At 43.4% G+C, this 16,735-nt stretch overlaps 1 protein-coding gene across 5 annotated transcripts in view; it reads right to left on the bottom strand.

Annotated features, from left to right (window-relative positions):
- Window positions 1-16,735, bottom strand: part of ripor1 (RHO family interacting cell polarization regulator 1) — a 450,995-nt gene that overhangs the window by 102,835 nt on the left and 331,425 nt on the right. For all 5 annotated transcript variants that reach the window (XM_072518311.1, XM_072518310.1, XM_072518312.1 and 2 more), the window contains one exon: window positions 253-402. In XM_072518311.1, coding sequence (XP_072374412.1) covers window positions 253-402 — 150 coding nt within the window. The remainder of the gene's footprint in view (window positions 1-252; window positions 403-16,735) is intronic.

Below are 16,735 nucleotides of genomic sequence, written 5' to 3'. Positions count from 1 at the left end.
TATAGCACATTATCTCAGGACATCCCAAAACGTCAGTTTAAAAACTGGTGTTATTAACTTTGAAGTGTAGTCAGCAACAGCACAAAAGCAGGGCCCAATCTAATCTGTACATCCCAATAGCATGACATGTAATGACTTTCAACATCACTGTATTAAGGAAATTCTGTTGCATTTATACTTCAAAGATCCAGCCACCAAGCTCAGCAATATTTGCTTATTTCTCAATTACAATCTTTCCGCTCCTGACTTTACCTCAGTATATTCTTTGTAGCCCTTGTTAGCTTCAGCCAAGCTCTCCCTAGCTTCTTTGCTGGTTTGAGACACAGTATAGGCCCGCACCATGTTGTTTGCACCATCTCGTAATCTTCGCTGGATGCAGTAAGATTCATAAAGTTCATCGATCTGCAACAATTGCAATGAAAATAAACCAGTCAGTCATCTACTTTACAAGGACAATGCTGTGGATGCAGCAGGCTCAAGACTTTATTACGCAGACAATGTAGTGCATAGGCTTTCAAATCCGGGTTCAAGGAAGTTTTTATATCTGGGAGTCGACCCACTATGCACTTTTGTACATTCATTTTAGACAAATTACCCATGCACCTCAGAAATGGGGAATTGTTCAAGAACAACAGAAGGTCTATTATCTTTCACACGTTTAATTGATAAATGAATGAGGGGGGCCCATTTGGACTGGAGAAAGAATTTCCAGTTAACCTGAATGTCAATTCATGAGATCTATAACAGAGGATCCCATTGACAATGATATTCTTATAACAGGATTGAGCTTCTATGTCTCTCTGGCCCCCAATTCACCCCCACCCACCCCCCCATCTATTCTGAAGACGCTGATTGATGGAGGTTCAGTGCTAATACCACCAGGCACTTCTCAATTCCTTGGCAAAAGTGGGCATTCTTCATGTGCGAGTCAAGACAATAAGTGACATTAGCTATTCCCCATGAAGGCACCTTACAGACGACAGCTGTTTTTTTTCCTTATTCACTGTTTGTATGAGATTCAAATATCATCAAAGCAGCTGAGACCCCAATTTAGTATTGAGAGATTGTGACATTGCTCGAGATGCAGACTTTTGGATGTAACATTGAACCAAAGCCCTATCTGCCCGCTCTGGCAGATGCACAAGGTCCCATTGTAGTATTCAAAGAAGGGTAGAGTTCACCCTGTCCATGATTTACAATAAACCAACACCGACAAACCAGAATAGCCAGTCACTTCTCATTTCAGTGTGAGATTTCACTGCACACAATCTGGTTACCACATTCACCTTAACACTTGGAAAATTAATGATTTACTGTGAAGTATTTTTAGATGGCTCAAAGACATACAAATACTATATAAACCACTGTCACTCATGTGCACTTTCTAGTGCGGACATCAGGGAATCGTGACAGCAGCTGACAATCTGATCTACTTTACTCTCCCCAGTCACCTTTTTTTACTGACAAAATCATACAGATTGCAATAGGTTAGATTTAAAGAATTCCAAATTCCGATTTAAAGAGAAACAATAAATGTAATGAATTTTTAATGACACCAAGATTGTTACGCTGGGTACTACTTCCAGACAGTGTCCACAACAAATTCTAAATAGTTAGCGGCAAAGGTTGACGAACACCGATCGCCTGGGTGAAAGAACTCCCTGTGTAACACACGTCACTGCGTAGCAGTTGTCATGGGAGTGTCCCTTTAAGAAATATTTTTGTCTTATCACATGGCTTCAGTGATGTCATTGTGTGGGTGGAGCTGGGCTGTGGCTCTGTGAGTTTTTACTTTCGCTTTGGGTTTTGGACTGGTTTGAACTGCACAGGTTAAAAGAAGTGTCCCTCTATCTTCATTTTAAAAGCTGTTTCCAGACTACTTGGTAACTTAAAAGAGATAATTGCTTTATGGAAATAATTCAAATCTGCTGTTTGAAAAGGGGAACAGAATATCAATAATAAGTCTTATACCAGTAAGAATGCCGTGCGCTGGGCCACACCTTTGAAAAGGGGTTTCTGGTTTTACTTGAATTTTGTATTGAATTGGAACAGTTAAGGGGGAATTCATTAAGGGTTATACATAGATTACTGTAGCTATGTGGGGTCTTTTATGTTTGAAGTCAATAAAAAATTCTTACTGTGTGTTTATACAAATGTTAACTAAATTTGTAGAATAAAGCTGGTTTTTTGATTTAAAGCGCCTAAGAAGTCCCTTGAATCACACCTGAAAGGCAGGCTCTTGTGCTCATCTTAGCCAAATTCAACAAAGGTTTTGGATCAGGTGGACTCCATAATATGCTTTGGTGTTGTTAAACCATAACACAGTTCACTGGAACCCTTTAATGAGTCTTCTATGAGTTGGCATTGTGGTGCCTCTTACTAAAGACACTTCTTATAACTAACACAAAGAAATCTTTCCACAACATGGAACATTTAGCTAACATAAGGCAGCATTCTGGAAATGATAATTATTTGAATTTTTATGTAATTCTCCGCATTATAAAGAGAGAAATTTGTAAGTTGATTGGCCCTACTCAGCCTTCTTTTGTATTGGGTTTTTAAATTGTTGCTCGGGACCAGTCAGGGGATAGACTCTGTAAAACTGATCTTTTCCGCAAAAAAAAAAAATGGTGTAAAATTATTTAAACTAATATGTCAGGGGGATGGGAAAACAAGCTGTAGTCCAGAAGCCAGTGTTGAGAGTAGTGAGGTACTGAGGAGGGTATCAAGGTCGCATGAGTGTACCGGCAGACAGAAAGGTGGGTTGAAGTGTGTCTACTTCAATGCAAGGAGCATCCGGAATAAGATAGGTGAACTTGGAGCGTGGATTGGTACTTGGGACTACGATGTTGTGGCCATTACGGAGACATGGTTAGAACAGGGACAGGAATGGTTGTTGGAAGTTCTGGGGTATAGATGTTTCAGTAAGAGTAGGGAAGGTGGTAAAAGAGGTGGAGGAGTAGCATTGTTAATCAAAGATAGTTTAACGGCTGCAGAAAGGCAGTTCGAAGGGGATCTGCCTACTGAGGTAATATGGGCTGAAGTTAGAAATAGGAAAGGTGCGGTCACGTTGTTAGGAGTTTTCTATAGGCCCCCAAATAGTAATAGAGATGTGGAGGAAGAAATTGCAAAACAGATTATGGATAGGTGTGGAGGTCTCAGGGAATTTGGCATGGGTGAGTTTAACTTTCCAAATATTGATTGGAACCTCTATAGGTCGAACAGTTCGGATTGGGAAGTTTTTGTACAGTGTGTGCAGGAGGGTTTCCTGACACAATATGTGGATAGGCCGACAAGAGGTGGGGTCACATTGGATTTGATACTGGGTAATGAACTGGGCCAAGTGTTAGATTTGTTTGTGGGAGAGCACTTTGGAGATAGTGACCACAATTCGGTGTCTTTCACTATTGCAATGGAGAGGGATAGGGCCATACGGCAGGGCAAGGTTTATAATTGGGGGAGGGGAAATTATGATGCAATTAGGCAAGAATTAGGGAGCATAAGATGGGAACAGAAACTGTCAGGAAAAGGCACAAATGAAAAGTGGAGCTTGTTCAAGGAACAAATACTGCGTGTCCTTGATAGGTATGTCCCTGTCAGGCAGGGGGAAATGGCCATGTGAGGGAACCATGGTTCACAAAAGAGGTTGAATGTCTTGTCAAGAGGAAAAAGGATGAGAAAACAAGGTTCAGTTGGGTCGCTTGACGGTTACAAGGTAGCAAGGAATGAGCTAAAAAAAAAAAGGGCTTAGGGGAGCTTGGAGGGGGCATGAGAAGTCCTTGGCGGGTCGGATCAAGGAAAACCCTTTTTACTCTTTATGTGAGAAATAAAAGAATGACCAGGGTGAGGTTAGGGTCGGTCAAGGACAGTAGTGGGAACTTGTGCATGGATTCAGAAGAAATAGGAGAGGCGTTGAATGAATACTTTCTTGTGTTCACCAAGAAGAGGGGCCATGTTTTTGAGGATGAGAATGTGATACAGGCGGGTAGGCTGGAGGAAGTAGATGTTCTGAGGAAGGATGTATTAGCAATTTTGAAAAACCTTAGGGTCAACAAGTCCCCTGGGCCAGATGGGATATATCCAAGGATTCTTTGGGAGGCAAGGGATGAGATTGCAGAGCCTTTGGCTTTGATCTTTGGGTCCTCACTGTCCACGGGGATAGTGCCAGAGGACTGGAGAGTGAAATGAATGAAAATGAAATGAAATGAATGTTGCTCCTCTGTTCAAGAAAGGGAATAGGAATGACCCTGGTAATTATAGGCCAGTTAGTCTTACTTCGGTGGTCGGTAGGTTAATGGAAAAGGTCTTGAAGGATAGAATTTATGACCATTTGGAAAGATGCAGCTTAATCCGGGATAGTCAACACAGATTCGTGAAGGGTAAGTCTTGCCTCACAAATTTGATTGAATTCCTTGAGGAGGTAACTAAGTGTGTAGATGAAGGTAGAGCAGTTGATGTCGTATACATGGATTTTAGTAAAGGCGTTTGATAAGGTTCCCCATGGTCGGCTCATGAAGAAAGTAAGGAGGTGTGGGATAGAGGGAAATTTGGCCAATTGGCTAAGTAACTGGCTATCACATAGAAGACAGAGGGTGGATGGAAAATTTTCAGGCTGGAGACCAGTTACCAGCGGTGTACCACAGGGATCAGTGCTGGGTCCTCTGCTATTTGTGATTTTTATCAATGACTTGGAGGAGGGGGCTGAAGGCTGGGTCAGTAAATTTGCTGATGACACCAAGATTGGTGGAGTAGTGGATGAGGTGGAGGGCTGTTGATAGGCTGCAAAGAGACATTGATAGGATGCAGAGCTGGGCCGGAAAATGGCAGATCGAGTTTAACTCTGATAAGTGCGAGGTGATTCATTTTGGTAGAAAAGATTTGAATGCGGATTACAGGGTCAACGGCAGGATTCTGAGGAATGTGGAGGAACAGAGAGATCTTGGGGTTCATGTCCACAGATTTCTGAAGGTTGCCACTCAAGTGGATAGAGCCGTGAAGAAGGCCTAAAGTGCATTAGCGTTTATTAACAGGGGGCTTGAGTTTAAGAGCCATGGGATTATGCTGCAACTGTACATGACCTTGGTGAGACCACATTTGGAGTATTGTGTGCAGTTCTGGTCACCTCATTATAGGAAGGATGTGGAAGCATTGGAAAGAGTGCAAAGGAGATTTACCAGGATGCTGCCTGGTTTGGAGGATAGGTCTTATGAGGAAAGGTTGAGGGAGCTAGGGCTTTTCTCTTTGGAGCGGAAGAGGATGAGAGGTGTCTTGATAGAGGTTTATAAGATGATGAGGGGGATAAATAAGAGTGGACGTTCAGAGACTATTTCCTCGGGTGGATGTAGCTGTTACAAGAGGGCATAACTATAAGGTTCAGGGTGGGAGATATAGGAGGGATGTCCGAGGTAGGTTCTTTGCTCAGAGAGTGGTTAGGGTATGGAATAGACTGCCTGCTGTGATAGTGGAGTCAGACACTTTAGGAACTTTCAAGCGGTTATTGGATAGGCACATGGAGCACACCAGAATGACAGGGAGTGGGATAGCTTGATCTTGGTTTTGGACAATGCCCGGCACAACATCGAGGGCCGAAGGGCCTGTTCTGTGCTGTACTGTTCCATGTTCTAAAATCATATTTCAGTTAAATCAGGGTTTTTCAAAGTGCAAGTTGTGAGTGGGTCGCTGGCAGGTGTCGGGAGAGTCGCGGAGCGATCAGTGACGGCATTCCCACGGTGGTCCCGATCAGGCGGGGAAAGAGTGCTCAAAGGCCGTTACCGGCATTTTTATTGAGAATGGCGGCTGCTGCCACCTTTTAAATGATAAGGAAAGGAGGCTGTGTGCAGTCTTCTGGCCAGAAGCGACAGCAGTGAGCATGTCATGTGCCCTGCATGTATACTTGATGCCCTGCATGTACATGCTTTTGGTGCTAAATCACAGGGGAGAGCTTCTTCCATTTTCTAGTTGCTAGCAAGACAGGGGGACTGTGAAGAAAGAGAAGGCCAGAGACACAAATAGGCAGTGTACTTACTGGCCAGGATCTCACATCTGAATCTGGAGAGAGCTGCTCAGAAGAGTTCAAGGCAGGAGAGCAGTGCTGTTGTTAGCACCGTACAGAACTTCAATGCCTTTGGCTAACAGCCTATAAAGAAGAAACTTAACTCAGGAACAAAGCAGTATAAAGATGATTTCTTGAGGTATGGTTTTGTCAATTGTGCCGGTGCAAATAAGAAAGCAATGCCAATGTGTGTTATATGCAAAGAGGTACTGGCAAATGAAGTTTCTGATTTTGAAAGAGAAGTGATGGTAAAAAATTCCTTTTGAGGTTGAGACCCCAGAGTCAGTTATTAACTTTCAGCTGAATAGGGCAACATGGTGGCACAGTGGTTAGTACTGCTACCTACGGTGCTGAGGAACCGGGCTCGATCCTGGCCCTGGTCACAGTCTCTGTGGAGCTTCTCCCCGTGTCTGCGTGGGTTTCGCCCCACAACCAAAAGATGTAAATATTAGGTGGATTGGCTACACTAAATTGCACCTTAGTTGGGAATAAAAAATAATTGGGTGCTCTAAATTTATTTTTTAAAACTTACAGCTGACTCCAAATGAAAAGATTACACTGCTGTACTTTGCCTGTGACAGCACATTAAAAACATGCCAAAAGCCCATGAGGCTTTTAGTATTTTGGAGTAGCATCTTTCAGGAGTATTCAGTGCTGAGTAAAACAAGCATTTTGTTGCTATTGCCTTCATGGCGACCTACATGTGCACGGTTGGACTTTCAGTTCTCACAAAGATGAAGACAGCACAAAGCAACTGGCTGAAGTCTGCACCGGATATGCGCATTGGTCTCTCCTCCTATGAAGCTGATTGGAATGAGATCGGGAGGCTCCCCTTTTGCATTAAAGATAAGCGAACGTGGCATTTGTCGTGAAGGTCAGCCGACATGGGCTGCGAAGGTCGGCCGGCTTACAAGAGTGGATCCCTGGGAAAAAAGCTTGAAAAACACTTGAGTTAGATGATGAATTAGAACATTAAGAGTGGCCAGCACACCCCAAGTACCTGAAACAGGTCTGCTGTGTCACTGAAGGAGCAAGGGAGAGAATCGCAGAGTATAGGGCCTAGGCACTGTTTGGAGAAGTGCTTTTGTGAACGGTTGCCTGTTTTGTACTGTGGCTTGCAAAACTCATGACCGGAGTCGTGTGACCTCTGATATCATTCCTTTGAGAGTAAAAGGATTGAAGTGGAAACCATTTAACACACCACATTGAACATTGTGTAGCTGAAATACGAGTGGATTTTGATCAGTGGAAGAGAGCCAGCCACTTTAAGAAACAGCAGAGTATAATTAAAATTTCAGTCTACAACATTGTACAGGATATTGACTTCTGGGTGAGTCAGGACAAGCTTTGAATATTTCAATACTGACTCCAATGGAGATGAGATTTGAGATTTAATTGGCAATTCTTCTCATCTCAATGGCAGAATTATGAAACTGCTACAGAGTTAAACAAGAAACCCAAACAAATGAGTAGCATCTCTGAAATCAGTGCTGGGGGGTGGAAAAGAGTGCTACAAGCTGTTCTGCACCCGAGACCTCACCAAGGAGCAAAAAGGCCAGTCGTGTGAAATGCTGGACAACACAGTAGCACAGTGGTTCGCACAGTCGCTTCACAGCTCCAGGGTCCCAGGTTCGATTCCCGGCTTGGGTCACTATCTGTGTGGAGTCTGCACATTCTCGCCGTGCGTTTCCTCCGGGTGCTCGGTTTCCTCCCACAGTCCAACGATGTGCAGGTTAGGTGGATTGTCCTGAGTGTCCAAAACGGTTAGGTGGGGTTGTTGGGTTACAGGGATAGGGTAGAGGTATGGGCTTAAGTAGGGTGCTCTTGGGCGGCATGTGGCGCAGTGGATAGCACTGGGACTGCGGCGCTGAGGACCCGGGTTCGAATCCCGGTCTTGGGTCACTGTCCGTGTGGAGTTTGCACATTCTCCCCATGTCTGCGTGGGTTTCACCCCCACAACCCAAAGATGTGCAGGTTAGGTGGATTGGCCACGCTAAATTGCCCCTTAGTTGGGAAAAAAAATAATTGGGTACTCTAAATTTATAAAAAATAAAGCAGACTCAATGGGCCGAATGGCCTCCTTCTGCAGTGTAAAATTCGATGATCTATGATTCTACTGGAGGCCTTGAAGACCCAAGTTGAACCCTTAGTTACGAATGTTACGTGTTCAATGTCAGTGCTCAGGAAGATGGGGAGAATATTGATCAGTGAGTGAGATGTCGAGCTGAATCCTGAGAGTTTGAGCAACTGAAGGATGATCTGATCAGAGATAAGATTGTCTTGGGAACAAGAGATTCCCCCATGAAGGCATGTCTGTTGAGAGAAGAGAAGCATACTCTAACAAGAGCTACTGCCATATGCAGAAGTTCTGAAATGATTAATCATTAGCTAAACAGTATTTGCACTATGCAGAGAGGAAGTTCATGTCTTGTAATCACAAGACAATGGAGAAAAGGAGAACTATTTACAGAAGGGCCAGCAGAGAGATCAAGCCCAGAGTACTGGATGCAAATATTGGCAGAGGTCACCATATAAAAAAGAAGGAAGCATTACCAGTGTGGGGAAAGCAGTTCTCTAACTGCAAGGCGATGAATCACTTTGCATTCAAGTGTTTGGCTGGAAAGAAGAAAAGCAAGCCTATTCGGACAACTTATTCCACACCCTAGAACAGGTTGGCACCTTCAAGTCTCTGGGTAAACAATGGTTTGTGACTACTGGAATGCTAACTTCAGATGGACGGCGTCAGGTTAATGGGAGTGATAGAGACCTGTCCTCCATGCAACAGTGTGTGCTTCGGTGACCAGTGTGAAGTTGCTCAAGATAGTGACCTGGATATGAAGCCACTGAAGGTAAAGTTGAGGCTCTGTGATAGAATAATGCTCACCCTAAGAGATTAAACTAAGCCAAGAGCCCAATGCAAGGAGAAGAAAGGAGATCTGCAGTTCCAGATCATCGATGATAAGCAGCATCCTCTGATTTCTGCTCAAACATTTCAAAGCAGATATATAGGAACACCACCACCTGGAAGTTCCCTTCCAAGCCATTCACCATCCGAATTTGGAAAAATATCGCCGTTCCCACTGTTGCTGGGTCAAAATCCTGGAACTCCCTCCCCAATAGCACACTGGGTGTACCCACACCACATAGACCGCAGCAATTCAAGAAGGCGGCTCACCACCACTTCAAAGACAATTATGGACAGGCAATAAATGCTGGCCTAGTCAGTGATGCCCATATCCCTTGAATGAATAAAAAAAAGTTGGGACCCTCCATGTACCAAAAGAGATTTACAGTGTTTCGCACGGCACCAAGCCATTGACAGCTGAACACATCCTGAATTACAAAGATGTTTTCACAGGTCTTGGATGTCCTCCTGGTGAAAATCATCTTGATGTAGATGTGATCATGAATTAATTATTAATTAACTAATCATGAATTAACTTCTTCAGTCCAGCCTGAAAGTCAAGATAGAGGAGCTTGAAAAGATGGGAGCAATCAAGTGAGTGACAAGTCCAACAGGTTGGATTGCAGCATGGTTACAGTGAAAAAAACCTGAAAAGTTGTGTTTACAAAAGGATCTCAATAAAGCTTGGAAGATACCTCTCCAGCCCATGCCAACCACAAGAATTTTGCCGCAGCTTTCAAGGGAAAGGTCTTTACCACCCTAGATGCAAAGGATGGATGCTGACAAGTGAAGTTGGATTTAAGCAGCAGTTTCCGAACTATGGTCTGGACGCCATTTGGAGGGTACAGATAGTGCAGTTGGCACATCTACTGCTCCAGAATGCAAACAGCATGAGATAGCCAATGATCTTGTGGAAGTGGAAGCAATCGTCGATGACTTGCTCGCCTATGGAAGGAGCCATCACAAACCATGATCAGAATCTAGCGAGATGTAGCAGCACGGTGGCGCGGTGGGTTAGCCCTGCTGCCGAGGTCCCAGGTTCGATCACAGCTCTGCGTCACTGTCCGTGTGCAGTTTGCATATTCTCCCAGTGTTTGCATGGGTTTCGCCCCTTCAACCCAAAGATGTGCAGGCTAGGTGGATTGGACACGCTAAATTGCCCCTTAATTGGAAAAAATGAATTGGGTCTCTAAATTTATTTTTAAAAAGATTCTAGCGAGACAGCTAGAGTGAGCGCCAGATGAAACTGAAGCCGAACAAGAAAAACTGCAACTGAAGATTACTGAAGTCAAGTACATAGGTTGTGCACTGAAAGAATGTTGTCCTGACCCTGATCAGGCGCCTGCGAGCTGTGGCAGAAAGGCAGAAACCAATGTGTGAAGGCAGTTCAATGATTTCTAAGATTTGTGAAGCCAAGTTCTTTTGTCATCACAGCGTGCACTCTATGTAAGCACACAAGTGATGTTGGGACACAGAACAAGAAGCAGACTTCACTCGCATCAAAAAACTAGTGATGACAATGCCAGTGCTGAGGTACAACAATGTCAACGATGAAGGCACGCTGCAGTGTGATGCCAGTGAAAGAGGACTTGGAGCAAGGACAACCAGTTGCATTTGCATCCACAGCATTAACACAAATTGAACAAGTTACGTGCAGTCTGAGAAAGAGTGTCTGGCTATTGCCTTTGCTTGTGAGCATTTTAATCAGTCTCTGTTTGGGGGAGAGAAAGTAATGGTCAAGCCTGACCACAAGCTACATCAAAGCATCTTTCTTAAACCGCTTTTATCTGCTCCAAAGTACTACATATGATGTTACTTTGTTTGCAGAGATATCATTTGGAAGTGAAGTACAAGCAACAAATCGTAGTAATACTCGCTACAACAATGGCATTCCCTGGAGAGGTGAAGACACTCCAGGAAACATACAAACAACGATAACAACTCGCATGGGTACCATTAGAAGATCTGAACACTTTAAAGATTGTGTGTGCAATGCATGTGTAGAAACAGATGAAAGTGAAACAGACTAGAATGAACAATTTTGTGTGCATGTGATGACTTTCAATATAGACCATTAATGTGGGTAACTTGAAACTGCAAGCACTATTTGTTTTTCTATTTTTATATAACGAGGAATGTTTGGGGAAATGTATTTGTGCATGGTTGCCTGTTTGTGTACTGCGGCTTGCCAGAGTAATGTGGCCAAAGTCATATGACCTCTGATGTAATTACATTGATGTAAGGACTGAGGGAGAAGCCATTTTACCCACCACATGGAACATACATGGTCAATGATGGTGGGGCAATTAAAACAAAAGAGGCCCTAACTGGAAGAGCACCCATATCTCATTAAGATTGGAAGAAGAGAATTCTCAATTCTGGTTTCAAGTTGAGCCATTGCTGAATTGGGACCCCAGGTCGCTCAGCAAGCACAAGGATGATGGGGAAAAGGAACTTGGGCGCGGGTTAGCATATAGGCAACAGAATTTGAATGAGCTCACGTTTACGGAAGATGGGAGGCCTACCAGGACAGCAGAATATAGTCCAGCAGTTAGAAAGGCATGGATGAGGTTTTGAGAAACAGATGAGCAGAGATGGGCAATGTTACAGAGGCGGAAGCAGCTGGTCTTTGTAATGAAGTGGATATGTGGTGCAAATCACAAGGTCAAATACAGCACCAAAACTATGGTTTAGTCTCAGATAGTGGCCGGGAAGAGGATTGGAGGAGGTGGCTACAGAACGTACAAGTGAGATCAAGACATTCAAAGTGGAAAGGTTTTTTAATATAATATATGAACTTTGGCTGCTGTTTAAATTAAAGTTTATTAATTGAAATGCTTTACTACGACGGCAACAAAACCATTAAATAGCTGAACTTGGTGACACATATTCTGTTAGTTCTTTGAAAGTCTAATTTATATTGATTAGGCATATTGACAAAATGTTGCAAATTGGCTCAAGTCGATCAAGTTCAGTTTCAGTAAATGTGAGGTGGTGCATTTTTGGTATGTATAAAAATATCTGCAGTAACTGTAGACTGAATAAGTGGGATTGGTGCTGTGGAAAATCAAAAGGACTTCATTGAAACAGGTTCAAAGAAGGTTAAAAACAGTGCCTTGGGTTGACAAGGCAGAACTAATGGAGTATTTCAAAAAGTGTGGAATATCAAAATGAAGAATTAATGATGAGCCTATATAAACACTTAATGAGGCTACCATAGGCAAGATATTGAGGCTTTAGCAAGGGTATAAGACAGATTCACAGACTGCACTTTGCCTAAGAGTACATACGAATACTAAAGATGAAAAAAGAGTCTGTTAGATAATGCAGACTTACAGGGCAATATAACAAAAAGTTTTCAAATTATATAAGGTTGGGAATGGGCAGATAAAACTCAACTGAGGGGCAAGAAAAAGGGGCCATAGATATAGGGGGGGCATGGTAGCACAGTGGTTAGCACTGTTGCTTCACAGGGTCCCAGGTTCAATTTCCAGCGGAGTCTGCACGTTCTCCCTGTGTCTGCGTAGATTTCCTCCCACAAGTCCTGAAAGACGTGCTTGTTAGGTGAATTGGACATTCTGAATTCTCACTCCATGTACCCAAACAGGCGCCAATGTGGTACCCAATGTGGTGACTGGGGGATTTTCACAGTAACTTTATTGCAGTGTTAATGTAAGCCTACTTGTGACAATAATAAAGATTATCTGTAAAGATTTAATCACCTGCTAATGCTCGCATTCCAAGCATTGTCTGGCATCTTTGGCTCTGTCTATATATATGTTTCTGGAACATACCTCTTCATTCACCTGAGGAAGGAGCAGCGCTCCGAAAGCTAGTGACATCGAAACAAACCTGTTGGACTTTAACCTGGTGTTGTAAGACTTCTTACTGTGCTCACCCCAGTCCAACGCCGGCATCTCCACATCATTATTATTAGTAGTAGTAGATAATGTAAGAAATTTAACAGAGGGTGAGAGAACCTTCCTTAAAGAATATTTAGCTGGTTAAGTGATCACTTTCAGGGTTTGTGATCAAAGTAAAATTATGGGCAGGTTTCTCCTGGCAGGCTTCTGAACCAAAAGCAGAGCGGCCTATTAATAGCCAGGCGGCAGATTTGCGGTCTAATTATGGACGGTGGGCAGGAGCTTGTTACTGGAGGGCCAGAAGTCTTCCAACTCAAAAGCAGCATCAGGTGTAATGGTAGATAGGTGAGGGAGAGGACCCATCAAAATGGAGGCACCTTCTTTTGAACACCAGATGTGTTTATAATGAGTGCCCAAACTAAAAAACAGTAACTAACCAAAAAACAATAACAAGCAATAAAAAGGCAGGAAGGATTTAACATTTTCAATCAGGAGTAGTGCTTCTGAAATGCTACTAACAAATCCCTACTACCCTGCACCTTTACGCCACAACAAATTATTTACTCTTCTGGGGGCACTCACTTACCACAACACTAGAAGAACAGACTCCTAAAAACAGATTGAATAAACCCCACCCATGCAAGGTTTTTAGCAGTCCATCAAGTCTCAGGTTAAAAGCATGGTCATTCTTTTTGGCTTTGAAACCTTCGCTACAAAAGTTTCTGAGGTGGACTGATATCCGCAAGTGTTGAAAATCATGTGACACCAACTACATCTGAGACAGAGCTGCAAGGCCCTTAGATAAGAGACCACAGCAGTCAAACATGGATGTTCATTAGAACATAGAACATTACAGCGCAGCACAGGCCCTTCGGCCCTCGATGTTGCGCCGACCTGTGAAACCACTCTAAAGCCCATCTACACTATTCCCTTATCGTCCATATGTCTATCCAATGACCATTTGAATGCCCTTAGTGTTGGCGAGTCCACTACTGTTGCAGGCAGGGCATTCCATGCCCTTACTACTCTCTGAGTAAAGAACCTACCTCTGACATCTGTCCTATATCTATCTCCCCTCAATTTAAAGCTATGTCCCCTCGTGCTGGACATCACCATCCGAGGAAAAAGACTCTCACTGTCCACCCTAGCCAATCTTCTGATCATCTTGTATGCCTCAATTAAGTCACCTCTTAACCTTCTTCTCTCTAACGAAAACAGCCTCAAGTCCCTCAGCCTTTCCTCATAAGATCTTCCCTCCATACCAGGCAACATTCTGGTAAATCTCCTCTGCACCCTTTCCAATGTTTCCACATCCTTCCTATAATGCAGCAACCAGAATTGCATGCAATACTCCAAATGCAGCCGCGCTAGAGCTTTGTACAGCTGCAACATGACCTCATGGCTCCGAAACTCAATCCCTCTACCAATAAAAAGCTAACACACCGTACGCCTTCTTAACAACCCTCTCAACCTGGGTGGCAACTTTCAGGGATCTATGTACATGGACACCGAGATCTCTCTGCTCATCCACACTGCCAAGAATCTTACCATTAGCCCAGTACTCTGTCTTCCTGTTAATCCTTCCAAAATGAATCACCTCACACTTTGCTGCATTAAACTCCATTTGCCACCTCTCAGCCCAGCGCTGCAGCTTATCTATGTCCCTCTGTAACTTGTAACATCCTTCCGCACTGTCCACAACTCCACCGACTTGTGTCATCTGCAAATTTACTCACCCATCCTTCTATGCCCTCCTCCAAGTCATTTATAAAAATGACAAACAGCAGTGGCCCCAAAACAGATCCTTGTGGTACACCACTAGTAACTGGACTCCAGTCTGGACATTTCCCATCAACCACCACCCTTTGTCTTCTTCCAGCTAGCCAATTTCTGATCCAAACTGCTAAATCACCCTGAATCCCACGCCTCCGTATTTTCTGCAGCAGTCTACCGTGGGGAACCTTATCAAACGCTTTACTGAAATCCATATACCCCACATCAACTGCTTTACCCTCATCCACCTGTTTGGTCACCTTCTCAAAGAACTCAATAAGGTTTGTGAGGCACGACCTACCCTTCACAAAACCGTGTTGGCTATCTCTAATCAAATTATTCCTTTCCAGATGATTATACATCCTATCTCATATAAACCTTTCCAAGATTTTGCCCACAACAGAAGTAAGGCTCACTGGTCTATAGTTACCGGGGTTATCTCTGCTCCCCTTCTTGAACAAGGGGACAACATTTGCTATCCTCCAGTCTTCTGGCACTATTCCTGTAGACAAAGATGACTTAAAGATCAAAGCGAAAGGCTCAGCAATCTCCTCCCTAGCTTCCCAGAGAATCCTAGGATAAATCCCATCCGGCCCAGTGGACTTATCTATTTTCACACCTTCCAGAATTGCTAACACCTCCTCCTTATGAACCTCAAGCCCTTCTAGTCTAGTAGCCTGAATCTCAGTATTCTCCTCAACAACATTGTCTTTTTCCTGTGTGAATACTGATGAAAAATATTAATTTACCACCTCTCCTATCTCCTCGGACTCCAAGCACAACTTCCCACTACTGTCCTTGACTGGCCCTACTCTTACTCTAGTCATTTGTTTATTCCTGACATTATATGCAATTATAATTATATGCAAATAAATGTATCAACACTTGACAATGAACTGGCTGAGCACTGTAATCTATGATGGAGCAACAGCACTGATCAGTCTGATAGAACATACACTTGACAGACAGGCAGACATATATACACAGCACAAGAACACCGCAGAATCATTTGAACATACTTCATCCAGGGACTAAACATGGGTCAGGTTTGAGCAAATATCTTTCTCTTATTTGACCACATTCAACATCTCAATATCTCAGCTCAGTGACCAATTACAACTCAAATGACTGGATGGTACAAGGAAACACAATGACCGGTAAGATAACTTCGAGATTGGTTCCTAGTTTATCGGTAAAGTTTCTAATCCAGAAACTTAAAAAAAAACGTCAGAAGGCACAAAGGACATCAGTGCATATTTTAAACAGTGACGCACTAAGTGAATCCCTTCAGTCAAAATGAAAAGAAGCTGACTCACTGAACAAATGCCTCTGGAAAACGAGCAAAGTTTTCACAGGCCACCTACAATATTTTACAAAATAACTTGATATATTTTATGAAATACCTGCCTATCAATTTAGAGGGGAAATGAATGGCTATAAATTGAAAGAGGGGAATGTGTAACGAAACCTAGGTGTCCTCGTGCACCAGTCGCTGAAGGTAAGCATGCAGGTGCAGCAGGAGTAAAGAAGGCAAATGGTATGTTGGCCTTTATAGCGAGACGATTAGTGTATAGGAGCAGGGATGTCTTGCTGCAATTATACAGGGCCTTGGTGAGGCCACATCTGGAATATTATTTGCAGTTTTGTTTTCCTTATCTGATAAAGGATGTTTTTGCTATTGAGGGAGTACAGCAAAGGTTTACCAAACAAATTCCTGGAGTAGCGGGACTGCCATATGAGAAGAGGTTGAGTTGGTTAGGATTTTATTCAGAAATCTGAGAGGGAGAGTGGTACATTGGTGCAGTGGTTAGCACCACTGCTTCAGAGCACCAACAACCCGGGTTTGATCCCGGCCCTGGGTCACTGTCCGTGTGGAGTTTGCTCATTCTCCCAGTGTTTCCGTGGGTCTCACCCCCACAACCCAAAGATGTGCAGGGTAGGTGGATTGGCCACTCTAAATTGCCCCTTAATGGGAAAAAAATAATTTGGGTATTCTAAATTTTTTTTAAAAAGAGGGGGAATCTCATTGAAACCTATTAAATTCTAACAGGGCTCGACAGAGTAGGTGCAGGAAGGATGTTCCCGGTGGTGGGGGAGTGGTGGTGAAGGTCACAGTCTGAGGATACTGGGTAGACCATTTAG

The sequence above is a fragment of the Scyliorhinus torazame genome, chromosome 10 (genome assembly GCF_047496885.1).
Source record: "Scyliorhinus torazame isolate Kashiwa2021f chromosome 10, sScyTor2.1, whole genome shotgun sequence".
Lineage (NCBI taxonomy): Eukaryota > Metazoa > Chordata > Chondrichthyes > Carcharhiniformes > Scyliorhinidae > Scyliorhinus > Scyliorhinus torazame.
This window is presented reverse-complemented; position numbering and strand designations above follow the sequence as displayed.